At 59.2% G+C, this 20,095-nt stretch overlaps 2 protein-coding genes and 1 long non-coding RNA gene across 10 annotated transcripts; all 3 read right to left on the reverse strand.

The window, feature by feature from the left end:
• LOC110407873 lies at positions 75-1,084 on the reverse strand. Its single transcript, XR_002444062.1, has 2 exons — positions 566-1,084; positions 75-477 (listed from the first exon to the last, which is right to left on the reverse strand). It is a non-coding gene; the product is annotated as an uncharacterized LOC110407873 (long non-coding RNA).
• On the reverse strand, positions 2,467-16,423 carry FLOT2 (flotillin 2). 7 transcript variants are annotated; one of them, XM_021415645.1, is made up of 11 exons: positions 16,270-16,423; positions 12,571-12,652; positions 9,065-9,155; positions 6,533-6,656; positions 5,984-6,102; positions 5,468-5,581; positions 5,259-5,378; positions 4,623-4,837; positions 4,278-4,461; positions 3,954-4,103; positions 2,467-3,810 (listed from the first exon to the last, which is right to left on the reverse strand). In XM_021415645.1, exons 1-11 carry the CDS (start codon positions 16,316-16,318, stop codon positions 3,772-3,774), a joined length of 1,287 nt encoding a protein of 428 aa, XP_021271320.1. In that variant the 5' UTR covers positions 16,319-16,423; the 3' UTR covers positions 2,467-3,771. The 7 variants fall into 7 exon arrangements, with proteins under 7 accessions (XP_021271320.1, XP_021271321.1, XP_021271322.1 ...); XM_021415646.1 differs by lacking the exon at positions 9,065-9,155 and adding an exon at positions 10,727-10,817; XM_021415647.1 differs by lacking the exon at positions 16,270-16,423 and adding an exon at positions 14,320-14,554.
• On the reverse strand, positions 17,452-20,009 carry DHRS13 (dehydrogenase/reductase 13). Of its 2 annotated transcripts, XM_021415644.1 has the most exons (5): positions 19,641-20,009; positions 19,436-19,554; positions 18,598-18,721; positions 18,200-18,511; positions 17,452-17,748 (listed from the first exon to the last, which is right to left on the reverse strand). In XM_021415644.1, exons 1-5 carry the CDS (start codon positions 19,996-19,998, stop codon positions 17,465-17,467), a joined length of 1,197 nt encoding a protein of 398 aa, XP_021271319.1. In that variant the 5' UTR covers positions 19,999-20,009; the 3' UTR covers positions 17,452-17,464. The 2 variants fall into 2 exon arrangements, with proteins under 2 accessions (XP_021271319.1, XP_021271318.1); XM_021415643.1 differs by having other exon boundaries at positions 17,452-18,511.

Genomic DNA, 20,095 nt, shown 5'->3' on the forward strand with positions numbered 1-20,095 from the left:
TCCCACCCCATACCCCCCCCACACCCCAACACTGACCCACACCCAGGACCCAAGGGAAGGAGCCGCCACCGCTGTGCTATCACCAACTTTATTGACTTCGCACCACCAACTCACACGGACCCACACCAGCCCATGCCAACCCACACCAACCCATGGTGATCCACACCAACCCACAGTGATCCACACCAACCCACGCCGATCTGTGCCACGCTGCATGCCTGGCCGTCAGCAGAACCGTTACCATTACTAAACTCAGTAATGGTAACGGTTTCCCTGCCAGCCATGGATCCTTGGCTGCATGCACTCCGCTGTGTGCCCCGTAACCCCCCTGTGCCCCACACTGCGGTCCCACGGAGCAGCTCCCGGGGTCAGGTGCAGCCCAGGGGAGTACATCATCTATACTGTAGTGTCTCATAGTGAACTTACAGTATATGATGATATCCAGCCCAGGGCGGCGGGCAGCGAGGTGAGCAGCACCTAAACGAGAGGAGAGCATCGTTAGTGTCACCCCGTCCCCAAAGTGCCACCACCACCACCCCGCTGTGTCCCCATAGGCAGCACCCACCTCTTGGGGTGACCCCGCTGCTTTGTGGGGTGCTGCTGCTGCACCCACTTTATAAAACCTGCATGGCCTCATCTGCATATCTCGCATCTGCACGGCACAGCTGGTGTGGCCCCGTAACCCCTTCGTGCCCGGGTGCGGGGGGGCAGCCCCCAGCAGCTCTGTGCCATCTCACAAAGCTCTGCCTGTGGGGGACACAAGGACAGGGGGGTCCCAGGGGCCACCCCCTGCTGGATCCCCCCCAGAGCCCTCTGTCCTTCATCCCAGACTGGGAGCTGCCCATCGCAAACTGGTGCCCAGTATGTCCTTGTGTCACAGATGCTACCCCAAGGGACAGATCCATGTGTCCCCAGGAGGGTTGTGTCAGCTTGTTGTGCATGACTGTGGCTGTTTGTGACCCCTGGCCATGTGTGTCCCCAAACAGCCACACCTGTGTCTGGCCATGTGTGCCACCTGCCTGTGTGTGGCTCTGTCCATACATGTCCTCAGCTCCGTGTGTCCCCCCCCAGGGTCCCATCCTGCAGCCAGCACCATCCATTGCACTGTTTGTGCCAGCGGGGCAGGGACATGGTGGCATTCCTGGAAGCCACCTGCAGGGATGTGATAAGTCCCCACTGGCGCTGTGTGCTTGGAGACCCCGATAAGCAGCAGTGGGTGGCTACTGGGGACCCTGCCCTGGGGTGCGAGGTGTTCCCAGCCCTGCTGTCCCCGCTGGGTGACAGGGGCAGCGTGGCCAGACCACGGCAGGAGGTGGCACAGCTGCCAGTGCCAGTGTGTCCCCAGCAACATGAGGACACCAGGACCTGGGGACTACAAGGGGCTGTCCCCTGCTCTGTTTGGCCCTTGTTGTCACATGAATGTCCCCAGACGGCAGCACAAGCTTCCAGCACTCAGAGCAGGGACTTTGCCAAAGTGTCCCCAAGTGTCCCCATCCCTTGTGCTCACTCAGCCCTGCCCCATGTCCCTGCACCACCAAACGTGTGACCCCCAGGGCAGAACCACAGAGCAGCTGTGGGGGCTTTGGTACTGCAATCCCCCCCCCAAGAGCTGCAGGGCTGTGTCTGGCTGCAGATAAGAAGCCACCAACCCATCCCCACCCACCTATCTGCAGAGCCACCCTGCCTGGGGCGTGCAGACGGGGGGGCCCCTCTGTCCCATCCAGCCCTTGTGGGGACATGGAGGGGCTCGGGGGCACGAGGCGACTGTGTCTGCAGAGCCCCCCTGGTGCTGGATGTCCCCACTCACATGGGGAGGACAGGTACCAGCAGAGCCACCAGTGCAGGGTTGGGGTCAGGGGTGTCCCAGGACACGGAGTCACAGTGTGGTTTGTTCTGGAGGGGACTTCGGGCTGCTCTATCCGATCCCTTCCATGGGCACCCCCAGGCTGCGCCCAGCCCGGCCTTGTGCACCTCCAGGGATGAAGCATCAGCTCCCCTGGGCACCCTGCGCCCACCCCTCAGCCCCCTCCCTGGGAAGTGCCATCCTCACAGCCCATCTCATCCATGCTCTCACTGTTTACGACCGTTCTCCCTTCCCCTGCTGCTGCAGACCCCGGTGAAAGCCCTTCTCTATCTCTCACACCTGTGAGTGCTGCCCAGGGCTGGCAGCAGAGCTGGTGGGGACAGTGCAGCGCCACCAGCCTGGGGACAGACGGAGCCTTTGGCCCCCACAGCGATGGGCTCCTTGGGTGACACAGAGGGAGCTGCTGTCACTCTGCACAGCGGAACAGGACGGGGCTTGAACCTCACACAGAACCAGGAGGGAGCAGCCCTGGGGACACAACGAGGGGACCATGGGGACATGGTGATGGCGGGGACACCTGAGGGCGGGCGAGGTGGGCTGCCAGGAAAGCGAAGACACGGGGGGTGTGGAAGGGGGGGACAGAAGGCACAAGACGAGAGGGGCACGAGGTGACAGGCTTTATTATCGCACAGCAGTGACACAGCGCAGGCATGCACACGCACGTAGATAGGGTGCCTTGCCCGGCACGCCCCTCGGCCAGCGCCAGATCGGGACCAGCAGCCACAAGCTGGGGGCTGATAAGGCCTGGCCCCCCCCGTACAGCAACAGGGAGGGGACAACGTGGCACTGCCAGGGCAGAGCGGGCCTGGGTCTCCGCACCCAGCAGGCACCCTGCTGCAAACGGGGTGACACGGACGCACACGTGTGGGGCACCCCCCACCCCCAGCAGCTGGGACTCGGTGCACACATCTTTAGGCACAGCCACAGCAAATACAGGCGGCAGGACAAACACGGGGCGGGTGAGGGTCTGTGCCTGCTCCTGGTGGCACTGTAGGGGACACAGAGGGGACAGCAAAGCCGCGGGCTGCCAGGTGGGTGGGGGGTTTGCAGGAGCGCGGCTGCTCAGGCTCAGGTCAGCTCCAGGAGGAACGTGGCCCCACTGCAGCGCCCTGTGCCCTCCCGTGCCATGCAGACCCTTGCTCCGGTGGCAGAGGTGAGAGGCACGGTGGCACTCGGGGACAGCAGCCTGGGTGGTTTGCCTCCCTCTGGCACAATGGAACAGCTTTGGCACAACGCTACTTCTTGGGATTTCTGCAGCACGGCCGCCCTGCAGCGGTCTTTGAGGTCAGGGAACCTAAGGGTGGGGGAGCAGCACGGCACCAAGGGACCCGGCTCAGGGCTGAGCAAGACGCCAGCAGGAAATTCCCTGAGGGAAGGCAGGATGGGAGCGGGCACCGAGTCCTGGCAGTGCCCCGGCGTCACCCTACCAGGGTGGGACCGCGGCCTCCGGGAAGCCGTGCCCAGGCTGCAGGCAAGACAAACAGACGTGGAAAGCCGACCACAAACCCAGCTTGTGGGCAGCAGCGGGGGTCTGGGCAGTGCCCCGCAGTGGGAGGGCAGGGAGCCCAGAGCAGGTCCTGGTGCCTGCACACATCTCGCCGAGCCCCTGCTGCGAGCTCCTGAGGACAGAGAACAGCAACGCCAGACAAGCTGCCAGTCCTAACTGCGGACCAGAGCCAAACACCGGCTGCATACAATGTACAGCTAGTTAGAAAATAAATCTCCTCCCACCCTCGGTAACAAAAAGATCGGCTGATTGAACATGCATCTTTCTGGCCCTACAAAATAAGGCACCAGAGCTTAAAAACGAAACTCCAATTGTCTTTGATATAAAAGGAATTCCCAAGTGTTGAAGGCAGTTGATGTCGGAGTGCATAACAGGGAGTGATCTTCACGTGCTTTGGGTCTCATGCCTGGGCCCCAGTGGCTTTCTGGATCAGGGGAATCTGTGGGAGGGACAGAGAGAAGCTGTTAGGGCTGGAGGGGGAGGCAGGGAGCTGCAGAAGGGAGAGGCTGCCTAAAATCTGAACAATTCAGGGCACGTCCCCGCACCCCAAGAGGAACTGGCAGCTGCTGGTGCCCAGCTCACCTTTGTGAGGTCCACGCCGGTGATGGCACGCACAGAGGCGGGGATCTCAGCCAGCAGACGGTTCACCTCGGACGTCAGGTTGCTGCTCTCCCCGCTGAGAACAACGATCTCATCCACTCTGGAGAGCGGAGCAGCCACTTTGGCAGCAATCTGGGGAGGCAGGGAAGGAGCGTGGGATGAGCACGCAGCCACAGAGCTGCCGGTCAGACCCACAGGGTGAGGAGCTGCACACCACGTGGGGCTCTCTGTGCCTCCAGGAGACCTGACCCAGCCTGGAACTCCCCACCTCCAGCCCTGAGCAGGGGAAAGCTGCTCCCTCCTCACCTCAGGCAGCGCATCCAGCACCAGAGCCAGCTGGGCGGCTTCCCCGTAGCTCTGGAGCGCTTCGGCCTTCAGCTTCATCCCCTCGGCCTCTGCCATCCCGATGGCCTCAATCACAAAGGCCTCTGCTTCTCCGATCTTGCGGATCTTCTCCGCCTCCGCCTGAGCCAGGAGGACTTGCCTTACCCTGAAAAGGCAAAGCCAGCCCTACAGCAGCTAAGATCTCCAGCATCAGCCTGCAAGCTGGGTCACAGCACTGTGCTCCCACCCCAGCCCAGCACACAGCTGGGCACAGGACCCGTCCCCCTGTGCCCCCCCCCAACCCCCACCAGCTCGGGGTTCACTCACTTCTCCCCCTCGGCGATCTGCTGGATGCGGTAGGCTTCGGCCTCAGCCGGCCGCTTCACAGTGGCTATCAGCTCCTTCTCCTTCCGGATGATCTCCTTCTCTTCGACATCGATCTGCTTCTTGCGTTGCACCACCTCGATTTCTATCTCCTCCTGGCGGATCTTCTGCTGCTCCCGGGCACTCTGGAGCTCGTAGGCCAGCTGGGCCTCAGCCGTCTGCACGTGGGAGAGAGGAGAACAGGGGGCTCGGCCACCATCTCCTGGGTGCAGACATAAGGACCCTTAAGGCTCTGAAACCAGACGTGGGTCAAATCTCCACCCAGGAGTGACGTCCCAGTCCCCAGTGCTGCCCTTGCAGTCCTTCTCTGTGTACTCTTCCCTCAGTACTTGAGCAAAACCAGCTCTGGGTTCAACTTGGGCGACTCTTCCCATCCTTCCATCTCCTCCCAGTCCCACATAAGTGATGGCAACGGGGCAGGAGAGGAATCTGCTGCAAGGAGCGTGCACCGTGACAAACAAACCTGGGTTCTCCAGTCCCAGCTCTCTAAACATGCAGAGGGAGGAAGCTGGAAAGCCTCGGAGCAACCAACACCATTGCAAACCAGGGAACACCAGCAGGCTGTCAGATACCTCTCACCTTAATGTTGACCTCTTCAGCAAAGGCAGCCTTCTGCAATTCAAAAGCACGCTTGGAATCTGCTATTTTAGTATCTGCCATGAACTTGACATCCAACATTTCCTTCTTGCACTCTGCCTCCTGCAGAGAGAAAACGGAGAGCAGAGCTCAAGGGTGTGCAGCTGGAGCAAAACACTGCTCTGGGAAGCTCGGCACGGCCCTGCACTCACCCGAATGCCAGCATCTCGCTCGGCTTCCGCTACGCCGATGTCTGCATCCCTTCGGACAGCTGCAGTCTGAGTCTTTCCCAGGGAGCTCAGGTAATCCACTTTATCATAGACATCCTGAAGAGGGGAAGATAAGTCACAGCTGCTTCAAACGAGCGACTCCATCTTGCTGCCTTCCCGCTGGAGCTCAGAGAGATCATTCGTTGGGCCAGGGTCAGGAAGAGCCATGTCAGCCTGCTGCCAAGCAGAACCAGGCGCCACAGGGAGAGACAGGCTCTCCTGGCATCCTCCCTCCAGCCCCAGGGGCTCAGCCAGCAGCGAGCTTCTCCTGTTTGCAGAGTGCTGCCTGGATGCAGGGCACGTTGCAGCGGCTGTCATGGAAACTCCCGGAGGGCTGGGGCAGGCTGTCAGCCATGGCTTTTCCATCAGCCGCAGCGGGAGAGCCAGGGCCAGGCTCTGTCACTGCTTCCAAAGCACGGCTGGCTGCCCCACAGTGTCGTGCACCACATCTGGGCGTACCTTGATGGTAAAGCTCAGGATCTCGATACCCATGCGACCCACATCTGGAGCTGCCACCTCCCGCACCAGCTTGGCAAACTGGTCCCTATCCTGGTAGATCTGCTCCACCGTCAGGGTTCCTGCAGAGGGAAGGCAGGCAAAGCACTTTATTTGGAACAGGCAGCACATAACAGCGTGGGTCTCAGCAACATCCTAATTGTCCCATATCACACAAACAGCGAGGTCAGCTCTGGGCACAAGGGCACAGCTCGCTGCCCAGCCCTCGTTCTGCACATCAGCATCTCAGAAGAGCAGCCACACACAGGCTACCTGCAACCCGCGGGGACTCAGACATCTCTTATTGCAGGCACCGAAAACTCATTTATCACAATACGCAGCAGCACAGCAGGAGCTGCTGGAGGGGAGGAACAATCTAAGCTGCCACATCTGCAGTCAGCAGAGGAAGCACCCACTGTGGCCTGCCACGGTGGCAGCAATACTGCTGGGATCCGCCAGCACAGGGGGAGAAAGCTGCTCAAGATGCCTGCAAGACTGTGAGCCCATCCGCACCTAGGATGGAGCGCAGATGCCCCTCCAGTGTCTGAAGGACCACGTTCTTCACATCCTGCACGTTCTTCCCCAAGAACTGCTCACAGGCCACAGCCAGGAGCTCCTTCTCGGTCATTATCTTCACCTGGAGACAGGAGACAAAACCAAAGGGGCTGAATGTGCCTGTCTAAGGCGGGGCAGACACCCAAGAGCAGCAGCAGCAGCAGCAGAAGCAGCAGTACCACCACCAGGCTGCCAGGTCCCCATGCTACTGATGGGAACGGGGGTTCCACGTGGTGTTCCCTGCAAGGAAGGATGAGACAAGATGGCCACAGCACACTGGGTTTGGCCTGCACATGTCTGGGGGCTCCATGTGCCCCCATTTGTGGTGGCCAGTGCCTGGCCAGCCTGCTCCTCACCATCTGGTGCCAATTCCCAGGGCCTGTCCCACTGGGTTAAAATCCCCACTGGGTATGCCAGGCAGCAGAGGTGCAGCACACAGCCCCAGTTCCTGAGTGCACAGCCAAAGTGGCAGCTCCGGGTGGCCCAGGACATAAGGATGTCTGTGTGTCTGGCAGCACCAGGGGAGGGAGCAGGGCCATAGGGGCAGGCAGCCAGCACGGCTGGGTGCTGAGCAAGTCCCACAGCACCCTCTGATGGAGACAGCAGGACTGGGCAGCGCTCGTGGTGGGGACAACTCTCTGTCCCCAGAGAACCTGGTGGCATGCTATGTCCTGTCCCACGAGCTCTGGCTGCTGCTGCCTGTGAGCCCAGCATCATCCTGACTCAAAGACTTCCAAATGAGACCCCCCTGGGGGCCCCACTGTGTGCTCTTGGTGGGTTCACGACCTACAGACCTCATCCTGCCACCTGCCAGACCCATATTCGGGCTTTAAGTGCCTGTAAAAGCAACACAGCTATTTCTAGGTCTGTGAGGTGACAAGCTCAACACCACAACGCTACCCCTGATCCCACAAAGAAACACTGAAACCTCAGGTGAGTGGGACAGCTCTTTGTGAGACCTCTGTGCTCCTCCCAGGGCCGTGTCCCCGCTCCAGTTTGCACTTTCCAAGCAAGCAGGAGCTGGGAGAGCTGCTCCAGCCACGCACAAGGCTCACCTCTCAGCAAACATCGGCTGCTGCTCAGACAGGAGGGCCCAGCAGCACCCCAGGAGCAAGGCACAGAGAACAACCCAGCCAGCAGCTCTGGAGCCCCGTCAGCCCAAAGAACGGAGCTATCAGCTCCATCCCAAGCAAAGGTTGTGCAAAGCAAAATCGGGTTGAGCGATTTGTGCCCAGCTGATTTCCAGTATTGCAGAACAGGGCACTACAGCAGTCGGTGCACCTTCGAACGCCGTTCAGACCAGAGAGCCTCAATGAAACAGGGGTGAGAGCACACACCTGGCTCCAGCCAGAGGCATCCTCTGCAAGGGGTGGGCAGAGAGAATGCACCGAGCTTGAGGCTCAGAGCACTGGCACAGGACAGGCTCTGCGTTCCACACATCTCACCAACCTAAACCGGACCAAGTCTTTAAAGTGAATGAATTGACAGCAGGAGAAAAAAAAAAAAACAACCCACAATAATCAAAGAAAAACAACAATGGGAAGAGAGAAGAACCTGAATGAGATGGATTCGGAGCTGCATTTTTAAAGCAAGGCTCCTGGTGGTGCAGCCTTCTGCCTGCACGCGCTGCCCAGCCCAGTCCTGCTGCGGGCAGTGGGAGGATGTCCCAGTACAAAGCTAAAAAGGGCTTCACAGAAATCCCTCCCAGGAAGGAGCGTTACCAGACAGAAGATGGAGCTCTATGGAACGTGTGCGAGGGAGGCAGGGGTGCATGCATTTCTCCAACCATGCAAAGACAGAGCCGATGCCACAGGTGTGACGCAGACACTGCTCCTGGCTGAGCACGCCCTCAGTTGCGCACACGGAGCCGTGGTTACACTGCCACGTCCGCTCAGGGCCAAGCAAAGAGCTCCTGGAAAAGCACAGGGTGCAATCTCCGCAGCGCAGTCATAAAAGGGCTGCAGCAGGGGCAGCTCCTGGTGCACGTGAGATTTTTGGCCGCGTCTGAAGAAGGCTCGAGACAACCAAAACTCGATCCAAGCCAGAAATTTCGTACACTCATTTCGCTGCCCTGAGAGATTGAGTTCTTTCTTTAAGCTTGAACCCACCGTGAAGAACAAGACCCACGCGCTACCGCTAATAATGCAAAGCAACTCATCCCAGGAGCGAACGGCTCAGCCCTGCAGTGTCACACAGCCCCGAGGGCACCACGGCACGGCGCAGACAGATGAAGTCACCTGCACACACCTCATCTGCCACGGGGACAAACGAGAGACTGGGAAAAGAGGAGCGACTGTGGGGAGAGGGGAGGCCACAACCCCCGTCACAACATTTACATGCTCCGACCAAAGAGGACGGTGTGGTTTTGTACAAGAATTTGCTTCAGAGCAGTTGGCTTCTGTTCCCGGACAACAGCAACCTTGTAAGGGGGAAAGGCAGATACAAGTTAGAGACATGCATTCCTGAAATGATGTGTTGGAGTTACTGTACCTGTGCCACACCCGTGACAGTTAAAGCTACCCCCTCCGCCGTCTCTACGTCCTCACACCTGGGCTGTAACGTCATTATCTCTAGGGAAATCCTGCCAAAAAACGTAAAATATTTGCACGTTTCCAGGTTACACACACTCTGCCTTCCCCTGCACCTCCTGCCCCCGGCTACAGGCCGCACTCCTACAGGTAATGCGAGACAGGCACAGACTGTATGTGACTGGAGACAGACAAGACACTCTGGACAAAAGGAAAAGAGATTTCCAAATACCACTTAAAGGCAATTTACCAGCAGGGCTGGCGAGGCAGCCAGGAGCTTTGGGTCCTCAGCTCTGGCTGCTGTCACTGCTTTAAAGGCACAGCACGGAGCCCAGGTGCACCCACCCTGTGTCACCCCGGTGTTTGGCAAACCCTGATGCTGATGCTGCAAGAAGCAGCCGTGCCTTCTCCCTCACTGGGTTAGCATTAACACAGCCCTACTCCTTCACCTCCCTCACTCCCCCTACTTTGCCTATTTGCCTTTGGGTCGCGTGACTCCAGCTCCTTTGGGGTCAGGCAGCCAAAAGCACACCTTGCTTTTGGTAAGGGCTGAAGGTGCTGCGGCCAGATCTGCAGCTCACAACACGGTGACGCACGAGCTGTGCTCCAGGCAGCACAGCCCATAGATTGGAGCAGCTGCACCGAGCTGGGAACGCACCGGGACACAGAGCAACGGGGCAGCGTGCCCACGTTGGTCAGCATTAGCTCAAGCATCCAAAGCATGAGCGGGTGGCACGGGGCTGCAACGTGCACGCCGTGGGCGTGTTTGGGATTGGTGGGGTGCTCACACAAATCCCTGCGAGCCCAAGCCTGCCCTGGCCGCTGTCCTAATTGAACTGGCACGCAAGCTGGGAGCTGATAACACAAGGTCCCGCTGTCCAGGATGTGCACAGGCGTTTTGTGCCATATGCGCTCGCTGCTTTAATCAGCTGGCGCAGGACTTCCGAAGGCCTAATCCGTACCTTTAATTTAAATTAAATGCTGTGCTGCCTCCTAGCTGGCAAGTCCCAGGGAAGCTGGGGGATTGCTGTGACGCTGGTCTGTACCTGCTCACGGCACAGAGCAAGCACCACTCCTCTGTGCTGCAACTCACCCAAGGGCTCCGTGCTGTGCTTTTAAATGCGACAGCGTCCAAAACGGGCACTGCCTCTGTGCGGAGGAGGGAGGGCTCAGTGGAAATTCGTATTCAAAACCAGAGAGCTGCCATTTCCCCACGTGGGTGCAGACTTCCTTTTGAAACGACACAAAGCTCGGCTTCCCACCTTCCCCAAGGGCTGTGCAAAACCCAGCCTTGCCCGTTTGCAGCCAGATGCATTTCTGCACGCGATGCAAACAGCGTTGCCGAGGGAAGGGTTACAGCTGGAGCAAACGTCTGCAGCACTATCAGGAGCCGGCACAGCAACGCTGAATTTGGAATTTGCCAAGTATGCATCTGTCTGCATTACCTACGCACTGTGGAGTGCACCCCAGAGCAATCGGGTAGGAGAGGAAGGTGCTGAGATGCTCACTGTCCCATTAGAAAACCATTAGTTTTTATGTTGTCCTGCTGCTGCTGCTGTTGCTGCTGCTCAAAACAGAGGCAGAAATAGTCAGACACGATGTTAGGAAGCTGGTGGATTATTACCTGTGCAACCCCTGTTACGTACAGTGGGACCCCCTCCGACGTCTCAATATTCTCACAGCGACAGAGGATGGTCATAACCTCCAAAGACAGTCTGAGCAGCGAGGAACAAGGGTGGGACAGCAAATACACAAAGCGGTTACCAGAGAGTAAGACACTCGTTACAAAGGACAGACGGGACTTTCAGGTTTTGGCTTTTCCCTGTTCAGTTTGCATCTCTCCCACTGCTGCTCCCTGGACTCTGTAATGCTGGGCACGGCCTCCCTCACGCTGCAGGGAGCTCTCAGCATCTGGCTCTGGTTTTTAGTGAGGTTAAAGAGGCTGGGGTCTCACCGTGCAGATGAAGGTGCCCCCTGTGACCCACCTGCACTGCCATCCTGAAGTCAGCCGGAATTTTCTGCTGCACCACTTTGAACACAGAAAATAATTTGCTGTAATAGCTTAGCTGCCTCCACGCCAACATGAAAGATGGGCCAGCAAAATAAAAGCACCAGGGATCTGGCTACACACCCCTGGCTAAGGCGCTGAGGAGAGAAGGTGCTTCCAAGTGCTGTCCTGAGAAGCTGAATAACGCCATTTGGTTCCCTGCGAGGCACTGCCCCTCTGGCTGCTTTTATTTCTGACCTCAACACAGGGACAAGATTTTTCCTTTTTTTTTTCCCCCCCCTCAGCCCTCAAGGTTGCAGCAGGATAAGAGCCCAGCGCCCTGCCAGCTCCAAGCGTTCCTTTTGTCCCCAGGTTGGTGCTACCTGGCGGGGTGCCGCTGACAGCGACACAATTGCTGCTGTCTCATTCACAGTTCCAAAAAAGATGCCCTCATTTCAAAGGAAGAAATCTGCCTTGCTCATGTGAATGCAGCAGGTTCCATTTGTGGAACCACAGCTTACAGTATTTGGGAAAGACTCCAGACTCAAAAGGAGAATTAAACCCCGCGGCATGACCTGGGGGTATAGATTTTAAAGTAAAATATTTGCTTGGGTGCTGGCAATCCTGTCCAGGCCCCATTTGCCAGACAGTGCACAGACCTCTAGCACATGACAGCTCGTTCCTGGCAAGCAGCTCTCTAACCTGGACTCACCCTTTGCTCAGCTTCACAAGTTAATAGCAGCATTGCCGGAGAGCCTGGGCCAAGGCAGAGGGTGTTAGCTGAGACTCCTCATGCAGTGCTGCTCTCGGCCCCTGCAGCCATCCCGCGTCCCAGGCACCCAGGGAAGGAGCTGAGAGCTGTGAGCCCGTTGCCAGCAGCAAGCTGGCTGAGCCAGGTGAGCAGCATTGATGGCTGTGCACCGTGTGCAGGGCGAGGGCAGCAGCATGCTGGCTGTCTGCTGGTGGCAACACACGGACACGGGGGGGAGAAGGTTAGCTGCAACCTCTGGCCTTCACTTAGTGCAAAAAACCCAAAAGTCACGTCTTTATCCTTTCTCTGTTCTATTTGACATAGGCAGAAACCTGCGTCTGAGTGTGAGGGAGGTGTTAGGACAGAGGCACACTTAGCAACATCCCCACAGGCCCTAAAGACGAAGAGCCACAGCAGCAGTACCACAGCACGTTAATTCAGAGACGAGCAAAGTCCATGACTGAGGAAAGGGGGGGAAAGGAAATCCCGTGCTTTTCAACAGGAACACAGTCTGCTCTCGTGGTGACAGCAGTGAGCACGAAAAACAGAGCCGAGCAGCAGGAGGGGGCTGCAGCCAAAGGCAGAGTGCAGGGCCGATGCTCACCCACGGTTTCCCACGTGCTGGCCAGCCCTGTGCTCCTACAGATATTGACAGCCCTGCAGGGACGGCTCCCTGGCCTGTCCTCCAGACCCACAAGCAAGGCGGTGGGTTACCTCTGGGTCTCCTTACCTCTGGGTGTCCGTGATGCACCACCAGGCCCAGGCCCAGCCTCCGTACACATACTGCTTCACGTCAGAGCCGCAGCAGCCACCTGCACAGCGGGATGGACACAGACGGAGCCATTACACCCACGTGTCAGGGAGAACCCTGCACCCAAACAGAGAGAGTTGCAAGCAGAGCAATCCCACAGCATTGCATTGCAATGCCCGTTAACATTTGTTGGAGGACAGCATGGCCCGTCAGCAGACCCTTGTTTCCCAAGGACAGGAGGGGAGGTGCTCCTGGCAGCAGGGAAAGCAGCTCTGCATGGGATTTCACTGCACAGCATCCACATGGCTGTTAGATCTCCACTGAACCTCTGGCAATTGTTCCATGCTGTACATCAAGAAGCATTCAGTGCACAAGAAAACCAGGGAAACTAAAGCCGTTAAAGAGGGGTGGGATGCCAGCTGGTTGCTTTCCTGCAAGCTGGACATTGGAGTGCAGCAGAGCTCTGTCCCGGTAATCCACGATGGCTAATTTTCCATTGCACTTCTTGCAGCCTCTTTGCCAAGTCTCAGAGATCAAGTGAAAAAGGAACCCGCAAAGTGAAATCCTTGCAAGGCTGAAGAATAACCCCTCTTGCACAATGGGATTTGGCAGAGGAGGTGCATTTTTCAGCTATAATACACCCGCTGTTCCCCCGGGCTGGGTCTCACAGCCACTTGGCCGTCCTTTCCACAAACATCCCCGTGCTTTCCGGACGCAGCGTGCTGCGGCCAGGCCTGCTACAAACGGGGGATTCACGGCCAGGCAGCTGCCAGCCAGTTTGGCCTCTTCCCAGATGAAGGGGTCCCGCATTCAAGCACGGTTTCCCAGAGGCAAGAGAAAACATATCGTCTGGTTTTGATGAAATTAAGATGAACCATTTGAGGGTCTGTAGATAAACGGAGCTCTTCGGTAGGTGCAGGGAACTGTTGCTGGGAAACAACCAGAGTGATTGCTGGGAACACTGCTGAACACAGACGTAGAGGAGAGGAAAAGGCAAAGGCATACGCAAAGAAACTCATGTAATAAAGCAGGGTCTAGACTAAAATCAGTGTCTGGTTCTTAGGTGCCACTGTGAATATCAATCAGGCTTCGTCCTCGTGCCTCATACAAGGTTAACGAAATGAATTCATCAGATGCAGGGTTCCGAGACGGGTCCATGTAATCCTTTGATGGTCACTACGCCAGGGAAGCGCAGGTTGTGCTGGTGAGCTTGTTCTGGAGGTAATCCAAATCAAAACCAACCATTTCCAACTCGGTATCGCTGTTACAGAGTTTGCAAAGCACATCTTCGGCTGAACCCATCTTGTAAACAGAAACCCAGAGAAGAACGAAACCCAACTCATCAAAGCTGCTGAGATGCTACCCCAAAATTCCTCCCAGAAACAAAAGGAAAGTCCCGAGTCCGCTCTGCCCACCTCTTCTCCTGCTATCCTCTCTGAAGGGACTTGGACATTGCAATCTCCCAGGTCCCTTCCTGCAGGAGACAGCCTGGGCCTTCTCTTGCTCTGTTCTCATGCGACTGGTTGCTCTCACCTAAGCAGCACTCTCTGCATTTCCCTTCACTGAACTGCACTGTACCTCTTTCAGGCCATTTGGCCGAGCTGTCAAGTTCACTTTGATCCTAATCCTGCTCTCAAAGCTCTCGAATCCATTCCCAGCTCAATGTCATCTGCAAATTCAATAAGCACATTCTCGATTCCACCACCCAAGCCAAAACAAGGCACTTACTTGATAAATCCCTTCAGCTGAACAGTGAGCCACTGTCGAGTTCCCTGGCAATGGTTTTCCAGGCAGGCTCATATCGACTTTACAGTATCTGAGAAGAGGACTGCAGGACTCCTGCAGAGCAGGAAGGGATTGCAGAGCCTCCAGAAGACTTGACTTCTGGCTTTCAAAACGCATACAAGCAACCGTTCTGTTTTTATGGCACACTGGCTCACAGACAGTTCCTCTCTTCGGAATGAGAGAGACGCAGCAAGAGGACGTGAGCGCTCAGATCAGGTCGGGAAGGGTTAACATTCCCTAACTGCTGGGGCCTGACAGGAAATGTTGACACAAAACTAGAATCAGCTGCCAGCTCTTCCCTTCCTCTGAGATCAAAGGGCCCCAGAGGAGCTGCACTAAGGAGGAGCGGAGCTGGGCCCTATTGCTTCTCCTTTCACACCCCGACCTCCAGCTGAAGCAGCACCCTGCTGCCCCACCAGCACTGTGCTCTGCACAACCTGCCCCATAGTGCACCTCCAGGTGTCCCAGCTGCTGCCCGGCTGCCGAGCTCTGCACTGTTTGCACTGCTGGCTCACGGGAGCTGTAAGATGAGCGCAGCCATTAAATATGACATCTCCTTACGATGAGGCTCTGCAGAAATATTAGTGTCAGATTTCAGCATTAGCGGATTGATCCCTGAGCCACAACGGCTGCGTTCAACCAGACTGTAACTGAAAACCATTACGCACTTGGAAACGAGCTGTGTATCTCACGGGAAGCCTGACGTCAGGGTGAGTAGGTATTGCTTCTCCGAACACAGGGCTCTGCCCAGGAGCAGCCTGCAAGGAGCCAAAGCCTCCCCAGGGCCTGCATCAAGCCCCAGAGGGAAGCTCACGGCTCCTTCTGCAACGTTAGATTCAAATTGCAGACAGCACCGTCATCACCTCGCTCAGCTCCCCGGAGCATTCCCACCGCGCCTGGGCTCTGCGTGGATTGCCTGACCGAGGGCGGATTCTTAGAAGGAAATGAGCATTGCTCAAGCGGGAAGGATGGAGTGCAGCACTGGCCGTGCCCTGGAGGCCGCTTCCCAAATAAGGCTGTGGATTTCTGCGTGCACACATGCTCTCAGGGTACGGCCACTGCTCCTGGTGCTGAGGGGCCTGAGGCCTCTCACCAGCGAAAAGAAGGAGCTCAGAAAACGTTGTATGACGGCAAGCCAAGAGACAGCTGTTGACACGACGTGCTGTCAGATTACTCCTCTCTTTCGCAGATCTGACCTGCTATCACCCAATTAAGCGCTGGGTGCCGTCAGCTCTCTCTGTTCTGCATATAGATCACTCGAGCTCCCGGAACCCAGGGCTGCACACTCCTGCTCAGGTCAGGGGTGCTGAGGAGCCGATGCTCTCAGGGGACAGCAGCAGAGCTGCATCCAGGGGTGGCACTGAGCCCTCTCCGCATCCCAGGGCTGGGCTGTGCCCTCCTCCCAGGGCACACTGTTGCATCCAGGAGCAGCCCCAGCTCTCTGCTCCCTGCGAGCAGCCGCTACGAATTCCCGCTGGGCCGTCCTGCGAGCTGTGTGCTGCGATCTTCGGGAAGGAACAGAGGTTACAGCAAACCCTCCAACCTGCACGATGTGCCGGTGCAGCTGGAGGACGGCTTCTTGGTTTCCATCACAGCACTGCACTCTTCTGAAGGGCTCTCTTATCGGGGACCGACGGGAGTGCCGAGGGAAGCATCGCTGCCCCAGCAGCCAGTGCCACACCAATGCCACGCGTCCCTCCCTCACCCAGTGCCACAGGTGCCCCCTCACGCGGTGACCCCCACGCCCAGGCCTGCCGCAGCCCCAGCCCGGGCACGGCGCTCTCAGGGCGGCCCCACCCCGCGTCCCCCACGCGCAGAGCGGAGGGCTCCGCCCCGCCCGCACACTGCCCCCCGGATTCCCTTCCAGCCACAGCCCCTCAGCCCCGCCCGTACCTGACACCACCAGCGCCTCGTTGGGCCCCACCGTGTGGCAGTTGCCCATGCTGCCCACGGAACGGCTCCGCCACCGCCGCCTCCCGCCCGCACCCGGCCCGCCCCGCGCCGCGCCGCCCCGCCTACAGGGCGGCCGCCATCTTGGAGAGGTGGGCGCCGCGCGTGAGGGCGGGGTCACGGCCGGCCGCCATCTTGGGGAGGTGGGCGCCATCTTGGGGAGGTGGGCGCCATCTTGGGGAGGTGGGCGCCATCTTGGGGAGGTGGGCGCCGGGCGGAGGGGCGGGGCCAGGGGCGGCCGCCATCTTGGGGAGCTGCGCGGCGCGTGCGCAGTGTGCGGAGAGCAAATGGGGCAATGGCGGCGGGTGCTGGGCAGCGCGTGTGCAGTGCAAGGGAAGGGTGTGCAAGGCAGGGCACGTGCAAGGCAGGGGATGGCCTGTGCAGCCTGTGCACAGCAGCAGGTGCGTTATGTGCAAGGCAGGGTGTGTGCAAATGCAGCGTGTGCAGTGCAGCATGTGAAGTTCGGCACACGTGCAGTGCAATGTATGCATGCGTGTGCAGTGCAGTGTGTGCATGTGTGCAAGGCAGGGCAGATGCAGTGCAAGGCATATACTATATGTGTGTGTGCAGGCTGCATGTTTGTGCAGGTGCAAGGCAGAGTGTGTGCAATGCAGCGTGTGCAGTGAGTGCACAACTGGATGTGGGTGTGTTTGCACAGTACAGCATGGTTTATTGCAGTGTGTGCATTGCAGCATGTGTGCAGTATGGCATGTTACGTTGCAGTGTGTGCAGTGCAGTGCAGTATGTGCATGGTGGCATGTGCACACTACAGTGTGGTTTGTTGCACTGTGCAAAGCAGAGCGCGTTCACACTGCAGCATTTGTGTGCATATGCAAGGCCAGACAAGCGGCACTGCAGCGTATACAAAGGAAGGCAGGGTGTGCACACTGCACCATTTGCATGCATGAACAAGGCGCACAGCATGTGCATGCATGCAAGACAGTGTGCGTGCTGCAGCAAGGCATGTCTGTGCAAGGCAGGGTGTGCTGCACTGCAGCACGTGCACTTTGCAAGGCTGGATGAGCTGTTCTGCTGCTTGTGCAAGTGTGCACAGGATGGCGTGCAGAGGATGGCACGCACTGCATGGGGGCAGCTTGGGGAGCTGCAAGCCACAGTGCAACGCAGCTGCAGGACGTGTTTATTCCGCAGGTGTGCACAAGGAGGGCTGCAGCCCCAGCAGCCTCTCGCTGCGGTCCCACAGCTCCCGTGCTGCAGCATCGTCCCTGCCCTGAGCCCAGGGCTGCAGCGGGCGGCAGTCAGCGAAGTAGCAGCCGCTGAAGGGCTCGAGGCCGTCCTGCGTGGCACAGAACAGCACTGTGCGCGCGCCCTCGGCTGCACTGCGGAAACAGAACCGGGAGAGCGGCGTCCACAGCGGCTGCAGCCAGAGCGGTGCGTGGCGGAACAGCTGCGTGTTGACAAAACCTGCAGGGAGAGGGGAAGGGGGTGCATTGCAGCAGGCACCGGTGGGGAGGGGACCCACCAGCAAAGAGACGCAGCATGCAAAGCAATGCGCTGTGCGGAATGTTGCACTGTGCAAGCAGATGTGCTGTGCAAAGGGATGCACTGTGCAAAGGGATATGGCATGCAAAAGGACGCTGTGCAGATGAACTGTGGAAAGGGTGTGCTGCACAGAGGGGTGCTCCATGCAGAGGGATGCACTGCGCAATAGGATGAATCGTGCAGAGGGATGCAGTGTGCAAAGGGCTGAGACATGCAAAGGGACGCCGTGCAAAAAGGCGAACTGTGTAAAAGATGCGCAGCACACAGGGATGCTCAGTGCAAAGGGAACACCATGCACAGGGATGCTCCGTGCGAAGGGGTGCTCTGTGCAAGCGTGCAACAAGCAAACCGCTTGGCACGGAGCTGCCCATACCTGGGTGCACGGCGTAGGCGGTGACCCCGGTGCCTTGCAGGCGCGCTGCCAGCTGCCGGGCGTGCAGCACGTTGGCCAGCTTGCTGTCACAGTAATCCTGGAAGGCAGCGAAGGGGCCGCGGGGCGAGCGGCCGAGCTCGGCCATGTGCAGGCGGCCGGCGCAGTGCGCAGAGGAGGCGACGATGACCACGCGGCTCGGGGCGCTGCTCTGCAGGCGCTGCAGCAGCAGTTGGGTCAGCAGGAAGTGGCCCAGGTGGTTCACCTGGAAGGGCAGGCTGAAACCGTCCTCCGTCGTGCCCCCGGCGCTCACCCCTGGGTGCGCAGCGCGTGGTGTGGGTGCTGGGTTTGGGGGTGCTGGGTTTGGGGGTCCCCGTGTAATGCAGGGCTCTGCTGCTCACCGGCGTTGTTGATGAGGAGGTGCAGGTGGGGCTCCCGCTGCAGGAAGGATGCGGCGAAGGCGCGCACCGAGCGGAGGCTGCTGAGGTCCAGCGGCATGAAGAGCACTTCAGGGTTCCCCGTGTCCTGTGGGTGGAGGGGGCAGGAGCAGGTCCTAGGTCCTGATGCTTTGGGGAGGGAGGGGGTGCTGGGGGGTATGGGAACGGCTGTGGGGTGGCCCATGTGGGTGTCCTAGAGGCACTGGGGGGGGGGTACAGTGGAATGTCCCATGAGGATGCACCACGTGTATCTGGGGTGTGCCAAGGGGGGGTCCTAGGGGTGAGCCGGGGAGGTCCCGTGGGGATGGACCATAGGGGCATCCAGGGATGGGTCATGGGGTCCTATGGGTGCACAAGGGGATGCTGGAGGGGGGTACACTGAGGAAGGCCCATAGAGGTGTCCTAAGGGTGCGTTGAGGTGGGGTTATGCTGAGATGTCCCATGAGGATGTTCAGGGATGTGCTGTGCGGATGTTCTAGGGATGAGCAAGGGGGTGTGCAGGGGCACACGGGGGTGTTCACTGGGGCTGTGCGACGGGGCTGTCCTATGGGAGCACACCAGGGATGTGCCACAGGGGTGCTGAAGGGGTGGGTATCTTAGGGACCCCGGGGGATGTGCCATAGGGGTGTGCTGGGGGGGCACTGGGGGCGCACCGGGAATGCCCCATGGGGCACACAGGGTGACACTGGGAGTGCCGGGGGGGTACCCCGGAGGTGTCCCAAGGATGTCCCGTGGGATACCCCAGGGAGGGGCTCAGGGCCGCCTTTTGTGCCCCGTCCCCCCCGCTCCCGCCGGCTCTCACCCTCCGGATGCGCCGTGCGGCCGCCTCTCCCCGCAGCGCGTTGCGCGTTGCCAGCACCACGCGCGCTCCGCCCCGCGCCAGCTCCCGCGCCGCGGCCTCCCCGATCCCGCCGCTTCCCCCTGCGGAGCGGAACGGAACGGAACAGAGCAGAGCACGTGAGCCGCGAGCCGGAGCCGGGCGGCCCCGCGCAGCGCCCCGCGCTCACCGGTGACGATGGCGGTGCGGCCGCGCAGCGAGGGGAGGGCGAGCGGCGGCGCGGGGCCGCGCAGGGCGAAGCGGAGCAGCGCGCAGAGCAGCGCGCAGAGCAGCCCCGCAGCCGGCAGCCACCAACCCATCCCGAGGGCAGGGAGGAAGGGGAGGAGGAAAAGAGGAAGAAGGCTCCGTGCTGCTCCGAGCGAGCGAGCGCCGCGGGCCCAGGGCTTCGCGCAAGGACGGGAGGAAAAGGGAAGCGAGCGGTCAAAGTGCGGCTGCAGCGCGGGGAGAGCGCAAAGCTCCGGGTCGGGCCAGCCCTGCGGAGCAGCACCGAGCTCTGCTGCAGCACCCCCCGGCCACACGCCGTCCATCCCCCCCTCCTCCCCCCCCGGTCCAGGTGACAGAGCGACACGGACAGGCAGAAAACAATGTGAACTTTTTTTATATACAGAATACAGGAAAGTTTCT

This window comes from Numida meleagris, chromosome 18, assembly GCF_002078875.1.
Source record: "Numida meleagris isolate 19003 breed g44 Domestic line chromosome 18, NumMel1.0, whole genome shotgun sequence".
In the NCBI taxonomy this organism is placed as follows: domain Eukaryota; kingdom Metazoa; phylum Chordata; class Aves; order Galliformes; family Numididae; genus Numida; species Numida meleagris.

Bases quoted from the DNA above. Each gene is read 5' to 3' on its own strand.
- FLOT2 (XM_021415645.1), bottom strand. From the start codon at position 16,318: ATGGGCAACTGCCACACGGTGGGGCCCAACGAGGCGCTGGTGGTGTCA. The intron at 12,653-16,269 runs GTACGGGCGGGG...CCCGCTGTGCAG, and splicing joins CGAGGCGCTGGTGGTGTCAG to GTGGCTGCTGCGGCTCTGAC. The intron at 5,582-5,983 runs GTACGCCCAGAT...TCCCCTCTTCAG, and splicing joins TCCTGAGCTTTACCATCAAG to GATGTCTATGATAAAGTGGA.
- DHRS13 (XM_021415643.1), bottom strand. From the start codon at position 19,998: ATGGACGGCGTGTGGCCGGGGGGTGCTGCAGCAGAGCTCGGTGCTGCT. The intron at 19,555-19,640 runs GTGAGCGCGGGG...TCCGCTCCGCAG, and splicing joins CCGCACCGCCATCGTCACCG to GGGGAAGCGGCGGGATCGGG. The intron at 18,722-19,435 runs GTGAGAGCCGGC...CTCCACCCACAG, and splicing joins CCGCACGGCGCATCCGGAGG to GACACGGGGAACCCTGAAGT.